General features: G+C 39.7%; 1 protein-coding gene across 1 annotated transcript in view; it reads right to left on the reverse strand.

The window, feature by feature from the left end:
- Positions 1–18102, reverse strand: part of LOC129707787 (cadherin-related family member 4-like) — a 28858-nt gene extending 10756 nt beyond the window's left edge. The window contains exons 1-11 of the mRNA XM_055653096.1: positions 17315–18102; positions 15801–15946; positions 14205–14390; positions 12844–12935; positions 10119–10232; positions 9028–9140; positions 7237–7382; positions 4841–5021; positions 1367–1523; positions 717–822; positions 406–621 (exon numbers count right to left, since the gene is read on the reverse strand). Coding sequence (XP_055509071.1) covers positions 406–621; positions 717–822; positions 1367–1523; positions 4841–5021; positions 7237–7382; positions 9028–9140; positions 10119–10232; positions 12844–12935; positions 14205–14390; positions 15801–15909 — 1420 coding nt within the window. The 5' untranslated portion in view covers positions 15910–15946; positions 17315–18102. The remainder of the gene's footprint in view (positions 1–405; positions 622–716; positions 823–1366; positions 1524–4840; positions 5022–7236; positions 7383–9027; positions 9141–10118; positions 10233–12843; positions 12936–14204; positions 14391–15800; positions 15947–17314) is intronic.

Below are 18102 nucleotides of genomic sequence, written 5' to 3' on the forward strand. Positions count from 1 at the left end.
ATAGTTTCAGCAAACATGTAGGATGCAGCAAAAATGTCGATCAAAAAGGGTTCTAAATATTTTTTCTCCTTTTGAGGCTGAGCTGCTGAATTGCATCCACTCCCTTGAACCCGACCAAATTAATACTTAAAGTTATTTTTAATCTACTTGCAGTGAAACCAAGCTTAAACTTATTCCAGCAGCTAAAACCCTGAAGCAGTCAAACCATGGCATGGATAATCTTGTAATGGCAATAATAAGTGACATATAGCATACAAAAAATAGACTGCTTTTCTGAATAGAATGTATAATAGGTTCAATTTACACAAAGCCAGAAAAAGTTGATAAATAGGATCTCTAATGGAAAACATAAAACCCTTATAGGTAAGAATTATGAATGGAAATATCAGAATGATTTTGCATTACCCGAGTCGGATTCAATGTAAAACCTAGGTGGGATTTCACTGTTGCCTCCTACAATAGAATATTTAATCTTGTCCGCCGGAAGGTCACCATCTGTAAACATCGCTGTTCCAATGAGAGCCCCAATAGGGCTGTCTTCAAAGATATTAAATGTTCGAGATTGTGACACAGGACTCCTCTCATTCACTGGTGTGACCTTCACTATAACTCTGGCCGTACCTAAGTAAATGGGTCAATTGGTTCATTTTAAGTTCATCATGGTATCAACGAATTGATCTTTTGAATAAACAATGTATAAATAGAGATTAACTCACTTGTCAATTGAGGCTTGCCATTATCCGTTATCTTAACAATTATCAAGTGTTGAAAATGAACAGCAGCGAATGAGCTAACATCATACTGCAGAAGCGAAGACCCGACCTGTAAAGTAACGTAACAAGTGTTGGACACAAAATGCTAGAGTAACAGGCAGCAGCATGTCTGGAGAGAAGGAATTGGTGACGCTTCGGGTCGAGACCCTTCTTCAGACAATGTTAATGAGGGGGACTCCTTATTTAAGTCGCTTGTTATCAAAGTAAAGATCCTATAATTTTTCTAGGATAATTTATAACTAGTTTCATCTGATGGTTGTTATCATAAATTAAACAACTTGGTTTCAACTAATGCTATGTTTTCCTATCAGTTCAGTAAACCAGGATAGTTTCATTTCCAAGGGATCAAGACATTGTTGTCTCACCATTTGCTGCTCTAATGCAGTAGATTTCATGCTGACAACTTCTGTAGACTTTAAGGCTGAGACAATTAGAAGTGTCAAGAATTGAAGGCCCAACAGCCTAAGTAGGAAACTTCGAAGAGTCTCAACTCGCTTGAAATTGGCAGTTCAGTTGTGTTTCTTCAAGCAGAAATAGTTTTGGGTCATATATTATAACTGCTGCAGAATTTCAATGACCTTATTTATACTTACAGTAATTTCATTTCCACTGATGTTAAACCTTCCTGTTGAATATGAGTCAAGCACCATGCTGTAATTCAAGATATTATTTACTACTGTTCTGTCATTATCCCAGCAGTTTAGCGACACAACTGGAGTGCCCTCTGGGGAGGTCTCAGCAAGCTCCATGCTAGGAAATGAAATGTAGTTAAAAGTTAAACCTTCCTAATAAACTCGGGTAATAAGATCAACATTGCATCCAACTCAACAATTAACTGAAGGACATTTCAGAATCAGACCTTCAGAGTACAGATGTAAAAAATGTGTGTCTGGTAGTGGGTAAAGGGACAGCAAGAATCAATAAGAAATAAGATATAGATTTGTAAATATGGAAAGTAAGATAATAGAATCTTTTATTTAAACCCAGAGAATGATGCAGATGTGGATGTCACAACCATTGGGGAAAGATGGATATTCCAAGTGTGTTTAAGGATGAGTTAAATAGACAAATGAAGGATAAAGGAATACTTTGAGTTTAAATGAGTGGAGGGTGGATGGAAACTCAGAGAGAGAGAAGCTCAGACACCAGCTTGGACATTTCAGCACTCTTAATATTTTGCAACAATGCAATGTTTGTACTCCTTTGGCTGTTTAGAGTGACCTTCAGCATTACCCAAATGTGCAAATGTTTATGTACATAATGCTTATTAAAATCATATCAACATTTTGGACATGTTGAATATTCTTGGCTGGTGCTCAAAACTGATTTGAAAGCTTCATGTTCATGAAATGGAATATCATATTTGATTTTAAGAAGTCAGAATAAAACTCTAAAGATTGACTGGAAATTAAACATTTAGCAGATGTGGTTTAGTCACTATTCTTATCTTAAAAGCTGAATTAGTCTCTGTACTAATTTCTATTTTGTGTGGTAAAATTTCCATGCAAGTATTACTTCGCCATTATGAGGTTGACTCAATCAGTAATCACCAAATTTATAATGCATGTAACAATAACTAAAACCACCTTGAACATGAAATGTTAAATCTATTTATCTCTCTGTTAATGCTGCCTGACTATAATCCTAGCTAGAGTGATAAAGTGTGGAAACAGGCCCTTCGGCATAACTTGCCCACACCGGCCAAAATGACCCAGCCTCACTAGTCCCTCCTGCCTGCGTTTGGGCCACATGCATACCTGTCCTATCCATGTACCTGTCTAACTTTCTTAAACGTTTGGATAGTTCCTGCCTGAACTACCTCCTCTGGCACCTTATTCCATACCCCCACCATCCTTTTTGTGAAAAAGTCTTAAACCTATGTCCCCTTGTCCTCGATTGACCTACTCTGGGAAAGAGATCTGTTGGGTACTTCCAGCATTTTTCGTCTTTATTTCTGATTTCAATAATTTGCAGAATTTTGCCTTTTACCATAATTAATCATAGGGAAGAGGAATTCAAAATCAATGAACTGCTTTATCATTAAAAATGGGCATAACCCACCAACTTGAGGGTGAAGCCCACCATTCCTGCATTGGCAGTCCAGCCATAAGGAGTTTACATTTCTTTCAAAGTAACAAACAGTAATATTTGTGCCAGGGCTCCATTCATGGGTAATGGACACAAAAAGATAATAATTTTACAAGAATCTCCATTAATAGATTAAACATTTTGAAAGAGTACCAGCTGCATTTTAACAAGGTTGGATCACCTTAAATTAAACTTGTGGATGCTTGTTAATTTCCTATCAGTGATTTGTTATGGCAAATAATGCCTTATTAACAATCTGTAATGCCTTGTTTCAAAATCCACCACTATCTTTTCAAGAAAGGAGCAGCAGTTTGCTGCTGAGAGAAGTTGAAAGGACGAGGGCAGAGTTTGCTGTGCTGAAGTTAATTCAATAACACTGCAGCTAAGTTATAAAGATTTGTTGTTCAGTCACATTATCTGGTTCGTTGTTATCACTGCAACAGAGGCTCCAGAAAGACCAAACTTTAATCAATTGGCCTTGGGCTCAGAAGAATTTGAAACAGGCCAAGCAGTAAACTGTTGGCCATCCAGAAATTTGTCTCGTGCATTGGAAACACAATCCTCTCAAAAGTGTGAACGATTAGGTCAAAGTTATGCATAAGGTAAGTTCAGTTTATTCATTGCGAGCTGCATTGGCAAAGAATGCAGACAATTTCAGCATTTGAAGCACCATTTATGTTTGGAAATTCTAAAGAGCAAGAAATAATATTCTGTCTGAAAGCACTGATATTAAATATATTTCAAAACATAGTTGTATAAGACAAAGTGAGGCTGCACTTTGAGTATTATGTTCCGTTTTGGTCACCCTGCTATGGGAAGAATGTCGTGAAGCTGGTAAGAGTACAGAGAATATTTACATGGATGTTGCCAGGACTTGAGGGCCTGAGCTATAGGGAGAGTTTAAGCAGGCTGGGACTATTCCTTGGAGTGCATGAGGTGAGGAGTGATTTTATAGATGTGTATATAAGATGATGAGGGGAATAGACTCTGAATGCACAGTTTTTTTTCCAGGAGTAGGGGAATTGAGAACCAGAGGATGTGGGTTCACAGTCACAATGTCACAAGGCAATGCATTATGTACCTTCTGCTTTCTTGTCTGAATTATTGGTATCTCAGAAACTGAAAGTTGACAGTGCCCTTCTCTCTAGATGAATCAAACAACGTTATGAATAGACAATCGTCTAGCAAAATGCTTTATTCAATAAAGGGAACTGTTTAAGTTCTTAGTTGAAACAAATGATAATCACAGGGATAATGTGAAGTGATTTGGTATTAGTAACTAGGGCAGGATTGGAGATGGGTGGTGTTGTCATGCCAGGTTCCATGAAGGAAGAGAAAATATATACATTGTTTTACCTGTGTTAAAATGGATAAAATAACATGTGGTAAGTAAACCAAACTATTAATCGGGTGTATTACTAATAGCTTCCAAATACAATTACTCAGCCTGGACATCATAATCCTCGCTGAGGAGCAAGATGGCTCATCTCATAGATGATCTGAAAATCACACTTGACAACCTGCACATCTTCATCAACTTTGGACAATATTCCCACTTTGCCTTTAATCCCATAGCAGCGATTTTTAAACCTTAATGGCATTGAGATTCCATTTAGTTTTTTTTAATTTAGTTCAGAGATATATGGTGGAAACGGGCCCTTTGGCCCACCATGTCTGTGGCAACCAGCAATCCCTGCATATTAACGCACTAGGGACAATTTTTACATTTACCAGACCAATCTACCAACAGACCTGTACGTCTTTGGAATGTGGGAGGAAACTGAAGACCTCGTAGAAAACCTACGCAGGTCATGGGGAGAACGTACAAAGTCCGTATGGACAAGCACCTGTAGTCGGGATGGAACCTGGGTCTCTGGCGCTGTATGGAAGCAATTCCACCACTGGGTCACTGTGCCACCCTTGGGTGGGTTTATTTTTGCTTGGGTTTTGTTTAATCTTGTCTTTGAACTGGTACTTACATGAAGATGTACCGGGAACACTGTGGAGGGTTATCATTGACATCAGCAATATTGATGGTAAGTGTAGAGGTGGAGGAATGCACTCTGTCAGAATCATATGCTCTTATTTCCAATATTGAGGTAGTGAGTGTATTGATATCATCATAATCTACCAAGGAAGCTATTTTGATCTCGCCAGTGTCTGTTTAAAAGAAAAAAACACAATGGGGAAGAAATAATACAATCTCCACTGCAGTGTCAAAGAATGCATTATCGTTTGAAAAGACCAGAGCCTTAATTATGCTATGATGACAGAAGAATTACATGAGCATACAAAACAATTAATGGTCTGTCTCATTACATCGCATCAAGGGATAATAAGACATTTTCAGGATTTGGCATTTACATTGTGGAAATACAGACCTTGAATCACGGAGGCAGATAAGCCCAGAATTGGCTTGAGTTATTTGTCCAAAATGCAATGCCTATAATCTGACTACCAAATAATAATATTTTAATAGAATTTGCATCTGATGCTTATTGCCAGGAACACAGTGGTGCAGCTGATAGAGGTACTGCCTCTCGACGCCAGAGATCAGGCTCATTCCTGTCCTTGGGTTCTGAGTGTGTGCTGTTTGCACGCATGTTTCAGCATGGATTTCCTTTCAGCGTTTTGGTGTCCTCGCACATCCCAAAGACGGCAGGTCTTTAGAGAAGCAGCCCCTTCAGCACACCAAGTGCACGCTGACCATGGCCACCCTTACACTAGTTCTATGCTCCACACCAGGGACAATTTACCAAAGGCAATTAACCGACAAACCTGCACGTCTTTGAAATGTGGAGGAAACTGCAGGAAACCCACGTGGTCACAGGGAGAACGTACAAACTGCATAAAGACAACACACATGGTTGGGATGAAACCCAGGTCTCTGGCACTGTAAAGAAGCAACTCAACCACTTGCCACTGTGCCACGCTAAGGTCAATAGGTTCATTTGCCACTGTAATTTACGCCTTGGTGCATGGTAGAATCTGGATCAAGTTGTTGAAAATATGGAGAAAATTAAAAATAGGATTTATGTAGAATGGGTGGCTGATGGTCAGCCCAGATTTGATGGGCTGAAAGGCCTATTTCTGTGCTGTATGCATCAATGACTATAATTTTAATAATTTTGTGCCTAGGATCATATATTTGATCATACCATATCAATGTAGAGTGAAAGAGGAAAAAAATCCAATAGTTGTGATTATCTCTAGCTATCAATAATGTGGAGAAGACAAAGCCCCGAATTTCAGTAAAGATTGGCATCAACTTCAACACAATATCTAAGGTAATAATTCTTGGATTGTTATCTGGGCTACATGCAAATTGGCTTAAACTAATAGGATCACATTAAGTAATGCATGGTTCATGGTTGAATTTGGCGTTTTGAGGCCATGGACCTGTTATGGAGTGACGTGGGGCTAACTACCCAACCGCTGTTCCTAATTGGTATATCTACAAGTACACTGAGCCCAGACAACAGTCATGTTAATGATAGACAATTAACATTAATGTCACACAAGCTGAATGATCTGAATTTTGATGTGTGATCTAGCTTCTCACAACATTGACTTCAAAGTACATAGGCTTGTGTGCAAGATGAGGTGTTCTGAGGCTGCTAAAGCTTTGATCATAATTGAGCCATTTGGCCCATCGAGCCTGCTTCACCATTCGATCATGGCTGATCTTATTTTTCCCACTCCGCCTATTCAACTGTCTTCTCCCCATAACCGTTGACATCCTGCTAATCAAGAACCTATCAATCTTTGATTTAAAAATACCCAAAGTCCTCTCCTACACAGCCGTCTGTAGCAATGAATTCCACAGATTTACCACCCTCTGACTAATAAAAAATCTCTTCATCTCCTTTCTAAATATACATCTTTTTATTCTGAGGCTATGACCCCCTGGTCCTGGATTCTCCCATTCATGGAAATACCCTCTCCTTATTAATGCGTCAACCTGTAAAATGGGTAGTTTCAGGTCAGTTGGATACTGATCATCAAAACATTTGTGTTTGAGGCATCTTGATAGAATTTGCTGCTTTTAACTTGCTGAATTATAGACATCTCATTAGCATCTTTCCGGTTTCCATCACACAGCATTCAAAAATTCAAAGTGCTGATGGAACTCAGCAGGTCATCTGTGGGGGGACTTCTTCAGACTCTGAAAAGGGCACCAATCTGAAACATCACCTCGCTATTTCTCTCTACAGATGCTGCCTGACCTGCCGAGTTCCTCCAGCACTTTGTTTTCCACTCTAGATTCCAGTATCTGCAGTCCCGTGCCTCTATTATTCAAAGATCAGTCGGGTAATTTTTTATTGTTTAATCCATCGTATTCAAAGCCCATTCCATCCGAATACTGTGCATTTACCTTCTTCAATCAGGAAGCCAGCATGAGTCTTTACAAATTCATAATAAATGACATCATTTTCATCCTTGTCCGTGGCATTAACTTTTATTAAGAATGTTTTCCAGGGCAGATTCTCATCAATAATGAGTGGGTTTGGTGATATTGGCCTTGAAAGACAAAAGATGCAGCTTCATTGTTTTATGCTTGTGCTTGCATGGTTATACCTGCAATCACATTCTCAACATGCAGCACCCTTGCAACAAGTCCTGTAGAACGTAGGGCTTCAGGATGTCATGGATATCAAGGACCAAAATAAGGAAGAATTGTAATAGTTGACACTTGCCCAGATGTTAGAAATCTATCATTAGCTCTGTTTCTGAGACTTTTAAAGCCGTTCATAAACAACAACAAATATTTAAGCAAATTTAAATAGCTTTTTAAATAATTGAATAGCTTGTTAATTTTTTTTTTGCAATTCATAAAGCAATGTTGGAATGGTTTAAATATATTGTAATCTACTGACTGTTAATAAGTCTTTATAAGTTACAAAACTCAGAAATGATTTGCTTGAAATAGCTCCTTTCCATTTGCATCAATAGGGAGAGAAAAGCTCGAACCCTTTTGAAATTGAGTGTAATTTGGATGTTGGTGAATGAGCTCAGCCTCCTGCTTCTTCTCTCAACTCCACAATGAGTCCAGTGCCATAGTTTAGGCCACGGCTGATGACCAGTCACTGACCACCATTTCCCAGTTTTGGCCCTAGTTGCTCTCCCAAGGTTACGCCTGTGCCCAGGTATCCCTGGAGAGGGAGCCTGCACTGTCCACTGGCTGTTTGGAGGCTCTCTGGGACTGCTGAGTGTTACAAGGAGTGGCGTGCATCCTGAACCAGGATAGCAATATTTAAACTTGACGTTTTAATTTAATGTTTATTTGTAAATAATGAATTGAGAATCGTATGAATATGTATTAAGCATTTAAAAAAACTAACTTTGACCCCACTGTGTTGCTGAAGCTGGGCCAGTGGTTTGCAACTTGGCCAGTGAGCTGCCCATTGCTATCTGTCTGGATCTGCCTTTCCATCGCATCTCATAGAACATAGCACAAGACAGGCTCTTCGGCCCACATCTCTGTGCCGAACATGATGATAAGACCAACTCTTAACTGCCTGCATGTAATCCATTCCCTGCATGTCTGTTCAAAAGTTTTCTTAACACCGTCCTATCTACTTCATCCACCACCACCCCTGGCACACTACCCTCTGTGTATATATTTTAAAAAAATTAAACCTGCCTGACACACCTCCTTTAAATGTTTCCACCTCACCTAAAAGCTATCTCCTCTAGTATTTGACATTTCCATCCTAGAAGAAAAGTTCTGACTGTCTACCCTATCAATGTCTCTCAATTTTACATACTTCTCTCTGGTCTCCCTGCTAATTCCAGAGAAAACAATCCTAATTTGCCCAACCTCTCCCTGTATCTTATATATCCCCTAATCCAGGCTACCCTAATTCTGGTAAACCTCATGTGCACATTTCTAAAGCCGCCATATCCTTCCTGTAATGGGGTGACCAGAACTGCATGCAATACACTGAATGCAGCCAAACCAAAGTCCTATAAAGCTGGATCATGACTTTCTGACCCTTGTACTCAATGCCCCAACCTATGAAAGCTAGCATACTCTATGCCTTCTTTAGCAAATGGTGTGCTTGCTCTCCATACCAACTGGGACTGAAAATGAACATACAAAAAGTAAGGGGCCAAAACTGCAGATTGACGTCCTGTTTGGGAAGGTAAAATGAAAATGACTTACAGGAATATTGGTGGCTCATCATTGACATTTTCAAGGTTAATTGTAACAGAGCCAGTGCAAGACTTGGGGCTGCTCTTTCCAGCTTCAGCAATCTCAATTTCCATCTGAAATCTCTGTTGTTAAAGGAAATGTAAAGAATATTAGTAGTATTGCATGCAGTTCTGGTCACCCCCTTACAGGAAAGATGCAGAGGGTTTGGAGAGGGTGCAGAGGAGGTTTACCAAAATGCTGCATGGTTCAGGTATAGGTTTAGTTACAGGGAGAAGTTGGATAGATGTAATTTTTTTTTCGGGGATGTCTGAGGTTGAGGGGAGACTTGATGGAAGTATATAAAATTATGAGAGGCATAGATAGGGTAGATGGTCAGAAGCTTTATCCTAGGGTGGAAATGTCCAACACTAGAGGGATAGCTATAAAGTGGGTTATAAACCACTATAAAGGGAAAGTTTAAAGGAGACGTGCAAAGGCAAGTTGTTTTTTTTTTAAACAGTGGGGGCCTGGACAGTATTGTGGTGGATGGTGGTGGAGGCAGATACAGTAGTGGTTTTTAGATAGACATGTAGAAGTGCACGGAATAAAGGGATATGGATCATGTACAAGCAGATGAGATCTGTTTAACTTGGCATTATGTTCGGCACAAACATTGTGGGCCGAAGGGCCCATTCTTGTGCTGTACTGTTCTATGTTCTAACGAATGGCAATACATTTTGAGAATGGGGCCCTTTACCCAAAGCTTGGGTCGGCTTCATTGTATATACCAGTGGTGCTTGGAGGTCTCAGATGAGCAGAGGGAATTTTGCTTGAGTAACATACCACTGCGTATCGCTCATGGTATCATACATTATGCGCACAGAAGACTTGGAACAAATTTTCCGATTGCAATTCCTGGGCACCAAATATCCAGAGGAGTTCAGGGATTCAGTTTTTCAAATAGTTCAAAAGAATACAGCACACAAATGTTGCACTGTGATTCTAGATCAATAACTCAACAAGTCTTGTTGAACCAAGATTCAACCAACTTTATCAACAAGTAAATTGTGATAACACACAGGATATTGGCAAGCCAGAAAATAGTTTGTTCAGTCATTTACCTTGATGCCAGCTTCATAATCTAAAGGTGAGATGGAAGTTCTTGAAATCAGTCCACTGCTTGAATCCAGGATGAAGTACTGTGTAGCTCCTGCAGTTGCATCCGTTATAGTGTACTGGGATGTGAAGTTGAGTGATATCATTAGTTTACAAAAGCAATCTGGATTGACGGTTTGTTTCAGTATTCTAGGGTTGGGCATGCAACCATTGCAGCTATCTGAGTGGAATTGGGATCTTAGTGCTGTGCATAATAGTCTGGGATAATGTGCACTGCACTATTGGAGGATTTTGTATGAGCAGGCTGGAGCTATTGATCAGTGCTTTGAGGTGTCTGCTGTATGAAGCCCATGAGCTGGACAAAACCATTTGAATTGTTGGTTTCTTTTCATACCAAGACTTGGACCTTGAAACACACTTTTCCTCAGTTGTGCTGACATGAATTTATTGTCAATATCTACCCTTACAGAAGCAATTCTCAAGGCTGGAAGTGGTTCACATACTCTTACATAGAAGAAATTGGAATTTTTTTAAATCTGTTTCTATAAAGCTAACAAAATTTGTAACATCGGCTCGGGAGAATTTAGGAATATAAGTCTTGTAATTGTTTGTTTAATAGTAACATTCATTATTTCTTGTAATAATGATTTTTGAAACGTTTATAGTACTACACAGTGCAAGGCATGAGAGCAGCAGATATAACATTTCACACCTCCTCTGACAACCTTTGTCTCCTATTCTCCTCCAGCCTTTGGCAGATGAGTGGAGCAAATGACAATCAAATCCCAGTCACCTGTATCCAGTCACCAGGCCTTATCCTGCCCCCACATCTCTTTTCTAGCTTTCTCTCCCCTACTCCAATCAGTCTGAAGACCAGTTCTGACCCAAAATATTGTCCATTCCCTCCACAGATGCTGCCTGACCACTTGAGTTCCTCCAGCCCTTTGTGTTTTCTTCTTCTTCTTCTTCTATGTAGTTTTTTTTGGCGGTTGGCAAACAACATTTTAGTGCATTACCGCCACCAACTGGTATGGAGTGTGGATCAAATAACATTATAACTTATATACTAATAACCTATATCTTTCCAAACAAATTGGTTACCCTGAGAAAAAGCATTAGGATTTGATAGCACTTATATGAATTATTTTGTAAAATATCTATTAAATCAAATTGTACTTTTTCTTTTCTGAATCGTTCACTCATTTGTCTTCTTTCTTCCTCATACCTCTCACAATGTATAATGACATGCTCTATTGTCTCTTCTTGCCCACAGTATTCACATCTGCCTGTATTATGCTTGCCTATTATAAAAAGTGTACTTCTCTTTTCTGTTTTTTCCTGCACATCTCATTTCTCCCACTTTCCTCTGGACCCTGTAGAACCACCATCCTTTCCGCTCTTCCTCCCATTGCTTTTGCCATCTTTCCTTCAGTCTTTGCTTAATAATGTCTTTGATTTCAGTTTTACCTATGTTAATACTTAAATCAATCTTACTTCTTTTTGTTACCTCTTTTGCTACCTTATCTGCCAATTCGTTTCCTCTAATGCCAATGTGTGCTGGTACCCATAAAAATATGACTAAGCCCCATCATTTGAATTCTGAATAGTGTTTGTTGTATTTCAATCAAAATGTCCGGTCTACTGTCTGAATGGCTGTGCTGTAAACTCCCTTTTGTGTTTTGCAGCAACCATAACATGTTCAAGCTTCACCTATTAACTTAATTGGGCCATTATATATTGACAACCCCCCCCCTCTCAAAAAAAAACCTTGGGATATTAATAGATAGACACAAAAAGCTGGAGTAACTCAACAGGACAGGCAGCATCAGAGAAGGAATGGGTGATGTTTTGTGTCGAGACCCTTTTTCAGACTGGTTAGGGATAAGGGAAACAAGAGATGTAGATGATGATGTGGAAAGATAAAGAACAATGAATGAAAGATATGCAAAAAAGTAACGATGATCAAGGAAACAGGCCATTGTTAGATGTTTGTAGGGTGAAAATAAGAAGCTAGTGTGACTTGGGTGGGGGTGGGATAGAGAGAGAGAGAGAGAGAGTGAATGCCGGGGCTACCTAAAGTGAGATAAATCAATAATATATTGATGTATGAAAGGAACAATGATAAGCAAAGTTAGCTTTAATACAAAGGCACCAGAATCCTTTTCCTCATGGTAAAATCTCACTGCTGGGATAAAATAGGGTTGCCTCTTGCACCTGTGGAGTGTTGCAGCATGGTTTAAATTGGGGTCTCTGCAATGAATATGCCAACATAGTTGGAAATTAATGAGTGGTATTTGTATATGTATATATATATATATTAGTTGTCAGAATGAAGATAACCAGGGTATATGGTTTATTAAATTTGTTAAAAATGCCATTGAAAGTTTGTTCAGATTTTTTAAAACTAACTTGTACTTGCATTGAATCTTCAGCGCTGGACAACACCAGGACATGATCTGATGAAGATTGGCACCAGAACAAAAGAAAAGGCATTGGGACAGGTTAATGTTTGTTCAAGGAAATGCATTTAGAGAGGCTTGAAAGAAGATGATGTATAGGTTTAGAAAGACTAAAGGTAGAAAACCTAATGATAAATGCAGGGCAATATGGAAAGATTTATTTCTGAATTAATTCTAAAAGGACAATGTGAAAGGTACAAATTCCCATTCCTTTACAACAACATTACTTGTGTTATTTTCACTCGCAGGATGTAATTTATGATTTACTTACTTTAACAGAATCATTGATATCCGGATCAGCAGCAAGTAACTGATATACTGATGCTGAAGTTGGAAAATTCTCAGGAATAGAAAGTGAAACACCTGGTGAGAAGAAAAACCTTCTGAGTAATTTGAACATTGAACGCCGTAACAGTGCTTTACTTAATGTGCTGCCCTGTTCATGGTCATGAAGTTGCCTCTACTCTAAGAGGAGTAACCTGTCATGTTGGTTTTCCATTTAAAGTTATGAATACATCTAATATTTTCATGGCATCTGCATGTTCAGTATTGTGCCCATACAGCAATCCCCCCCCCCCAATAATAATTAGCTATTCACTTGTATTTTTAATATGTGCTGGAATTCTTAATAGTGCACTCTAAATGCAAGGCAGCAAATCTCCTTTGGTTTTCCTAATAATTTTATTGAAAACATTTTCTTCATTGTACTCCTCCCAATTTTAAGTGGCAGCATCAGCCAATGAAGCTGGACGCACCATTGCATAACAAAATCAATTAAATGGGTGCCTCAATTATCTACTTCAGACTTACAGAGGTGCAGCTTCATGCAGCATTTGCCAGGTAACATCACAAAGTAATGTAGCATTCACAGTATATCTCAGCAGTGTGGTTACCAAGAAGATATTCAGGGGAGCTACCTACTTTAGTTTAGAGAATCAAGCATTTCGGCACACCGCGTCCACACCAACCAACAATCCCCGCACACTAACACTGGTCCTACACACATTTGGGACAGTTTACATTTATACCAAGCCAATTAACCTACAAATATGTACGTCTTTGGGTTGTGAGTGGAAACTAAAGATCTCGGAGAAAACCCATGCAGGTCACGGGGAGAACCTACAAACTCCGTACAGGCAAGCACCCGTAGTCAGGATTGTACCCGGGTTTCTGGCGCTGTAAGGTAGTAGCTCTACTTCTATGCCACCCAGCTGTCACTATTTGCCTGTCTGTAAAGTTAGCAATATGTGTGGCTTTTCAGTAAAATCATTGCAAGAAATTAAATGCTTCTTGCATTAGTAAACTTGTATACATGAACATTGATTTTAAGCACAAAACATAACTAAATAATCAGCTGGCTAAGACTGGCTGACATGCATTGGAGGGTCAGGTTTTTCTCTTAGACCAATTCGTGAAACAAATCATCTTGTTGAACCATTGAAATCAATAGCATTGTACAGAAATATAAAGAGGAGACACATGAGAATGCAGATGCTGATATCTGGAGAACAAAGCACACTTCTGAAGATGCTCAGCAGGTCAAATAGCATCTTTGTGGACAAAGGGATGGTGGATGTTTTGTGTCCAGCCCCTGCATCAGTGTCCTTGCCTCCATAGACATGAGATAAATACCTGCTCCCATAGTGAATGCAGGGTCACAGTCTGGTGCTTCATCGACATTGACCACGGCGACTGTCAGCGTGTATGTGGCCGAGTGCGTCCGATTGTTATCATATGCTCTGATGGACAAGAAGTGGACTTGTGCAGCATCGGGGCTGTCGTAGTCCAGCCGGCTCTGGAGAATAATATCGCCAGAGTCTGAGGAAAGACAAAATAACACAATTAACCATGTCACCCTTCAGATGAAGGCAATATGAAATCTTAATGTCTGTGGTGATGCTACAGCATGGCAATTAGTCATGAAATTCTACTGTATCTTATGGTGTTCCCAAATCTACTGTGACCATGGCATTAAACTATTCTGAATTAGGAACTATAAGTTTTGTTACAGCAATCCAAACAGAAATGTTTGCAAAATTAATTCAGTCCATTTTGTTAATATCTCCTGGCATTACTTCCATTGATGAGTGATTAAATACGAATTTTGGTTGACAATATTATCTCCTCTGTGTTATCACGCAAGTGTGAAGTGACATTTACTGTTATGCATTTTCCTCCAACCCGGATATTCCTTCTACTTCCTCCTGGGGGAGAGTGGCATTTAAATAACAGACACAACAGCTTTCATCCTGTCCTGGTGTCATGATGTTGGAATACACCGAAGATAAACACAAAATGCTCTAGTATCTCAGTGGGACAGGTAGCATCGCTGGAGATCCGATACGTTGCCCATTCCTTCTCTCCAGTGATGTTGCCTGCCCCGCTGAGTTACTCCAGCATTTTGTGTCTATCTATGGTACCACTTCTTCACAGATACAACCGACAAATGGACAAACTGGATTTAAAACATGTTCAGATTAATTTTACCTGCATCCGCCTTCCGTAAAACATCATTTCTTGAAGGTTGCTCTCAGTTAGCGGAGTTTGTTAAGATGTTTGTTAACAGATTTGTTTAGATCATTGTTAAAAAGCAATGGTTTATTTATGCAGGGTCAGGATGATCATAAAACCATAAGAAATAGGAGCAGAATTGGGCCATTCAGCCCATCGAGTCTGCTCTGCCATTCGATCATGGTTGATCTATCTTCCCCCAACCCTGTCTTCTCCCTGTAGCTTTTGACACTATTACTAATCAAGAACCTGTCCATCTACATTTTAATAAAACCCAATGACTTGGCCTCTACTGCCATCTGTGGCAATGAATTCCACAGATTCAGCACCCTGTAAAGAAATTCCTCCTCGTCTTCATTCTAAAGGTGTGTCCTTTTAGTCTGAGGTTGTGCCGTCTGATCCTAGACTCTCCCATGAGTGGAAGCACCAGTATTGCTCCTCTCCATTGATCAGCTCTTTGTAGCAGCCTAAGAATGCCCTTACTATACAGTGCCTGCTTAATGCTAGGGGCTCACCATCTACAATTGAATGAGGCTGGGTACCTATAGCAGTGGCAACACACTGGAGTGAGTGTATTGACAACATAGGTGGCCTCTTACATTGATACATGGTCCAATGTGGTTGGAATCTAATCTAATTGCCTTTGTAGTAACAATATTCAGTTGGCATATTTATGTTCTATTTGTTGGTGCAAGTTGCAAGTTCAGACAGACTCACCATTGCCCAAAATGAAAAGAGATTGGTTATCAATAAACTCAAAATAAAGATTGTCATTCTCATCCAAGTCAGAAGCTTCCACCTTCCCCAGCAGAGTTCCAATGAGCATTTCCTCTTGTGCATTTATTGTATCCGAGGAGATGGGTCTGCAAAAGGAGATAGCTTCAACCACCACAGTAGTAAACAGTAAAATAAATCAAAACTTACACACAAAGCAAAAAAACTCTCATCAAATGCATTGATAATATTCTAACTTCTGCACATTGGATATTTGGGAGTTGGACTGCTCTGGGCGACTCTAACACCGTAAATTAATTCTCCACTGCAGCTATTGTTTTATGCCATTGTGGCTCGATGTTATCTGATGCATCCTTGGGCAAAAGCTAAGAGATAAACTCTGGGCTGGCTGCTTTTTCAATTTAACACCACCTGCTATCTAACGGCGGGATTATTCAGCAAGTCAACCAATTCAGCATTCAATTTTTCAACATAGTGACGAACCAAGCAGAAAAACTCTGTCATTTATGGCAACAGCCACTCTTATGCCAACCATATAAAGCAGATCCTGGCTCTATGTAGAGAGTCAGGTTTCTAGGAATTCCAATCCACCAAAGCAAGTGCACTGGGGCAAATGCACAGGCATCAAGAACATTAGTGCACCTACCAGTGCAATTCTCAGCAGCCGTTGAAAGGGGGTTGCACTGTTCTGCAATAGAAAACATGTTGCCTGGGACGTACCAGATCCTGAAACATTATGTGGGTGGGAGGGGAACAGGGATGGAGCTGAGAGCTAATCTAAGATTCAGCAATGAGATGACACTCGGGACACTGTAAGTGGCCAAGGACAGGTACGTGGCCAAAGTTTCCTATTCTTGTTCCAGAGATCCCTCTGATCTCTGCAACTTAATAGAAATGTTCTGGCAGATGTAGCCATTCGGCCTATCTGTTTACCCTGGCTCATGGTGATGCAGTGCCAGCAATCTCATTTTCCTGTTATTACCCAGTTACCCTTTGAAGGCACTGGTTGAATCTGCTTCCACCACCCCTACATGCAGTGAATTTTGTATCTTAACTAATCTCTGCATTTCAAAAATTTTCCTTACATTTACTTGTTGTTTTTTGTTGAACTAATTAAATTTGTGCCGCTGCCATGAGCCATCCATGAATTGTAACTGCCTCCCCCCTATTTGCCTTCTCTAAACCAGCCACAATCTTAGTATTGCAAGATGCTGGTTAATACACAAAAGAACGCAACTTAGCAGGTCAAGCAACATCCCCGGAGAACATGGATAGGTGAGGTTCCAAATCGAGACCCTTCTTCAGACCACAATCTTGTCCACCTCCATTGTTTATTTAATAACTGCACTTGATTTTTGAATCAGGCATGCCCTTGGTTAAAATCACATCAATGCCTGCAGATTTATAGACAACATTATTCTCAGTGCAACTGTTCTTTGTTATGGTGTGGGGTGGGCTTCATATTACAACCCGAATGCTAAGCTTGCTTTACTTACGTAAATATAGGCACTTCATCATTCAAGTCATTAACAACGATGGTCAAAGTTCCCTTGCAAGAGTGTTGTGGAGCTGGGATTCCATCATCTTTCACTTCAATCTTCAGTGTGAAAAACTGTGTCAAAAAATAATAAATGAATTACAACAGGTGTGATTTATTGATCTTATTTCAGCACATCTAGCCCCACAATAATTTAAATTTCCCTGAAATCAGGACTGACTTTTGTGAATCACCAGCACCAATGTTAGGGAATGGGTAATTCCTGCAATTTGCCTCTAACTTTAACTGGCAGATGTCCCTATTCATGGCGATGTACCAATTAGGATAAAGAGCTGCAGAGAATCACAGTGCCATCCTGCTGGAAGGGCTGTGCTGATAGCAGAAGATTTAGACAATCAGTTTTCGAGCCCTGTCTTCAATAGACCTTCTGTGAACAGACATTCCACAAATTCCACCAGAGAATTGAAATGTCACTAGCCTTAAAGCAGTGTTGCTTGTGTTCACAGCAAAACATTTTTTCACAGGAACTTGCCCTCTTGTCCTTGTATAATGGCAAGTGTCAGAAATTCCCCACAGTCTCCCAGCGAACTATAATATAAAGAGGTTAACCCTATTCCCAGTCTTGTCATTTCCATGAAATAATTGTTGTATTTCACACCTCTGCATGAAAATGATTTTCCATTATTTTTACAATAGTGATCATAAGGTCATAAATGATAGGAGCAGAATTAGGGCATTCAGCCCATCAAGTCTACTCCACTATTCAATCATGGCTGATCTTTCTCT

The sequence above is a fragment of the Leucoraja erinacea genome, chromosome 22, assembly GCF_028641065.1.
Source record: "Leucoraja erinacea ecotype New England chromosome 22, Leri_hhj_1, whole genome shotgun sequence".
Lineage (NCBI taxonomy): Eukaryota > Metazoa > Chordata > Chondrichthyes > Rajiformes > Rajidae > Leucoraja > Leucoraja erinaceus.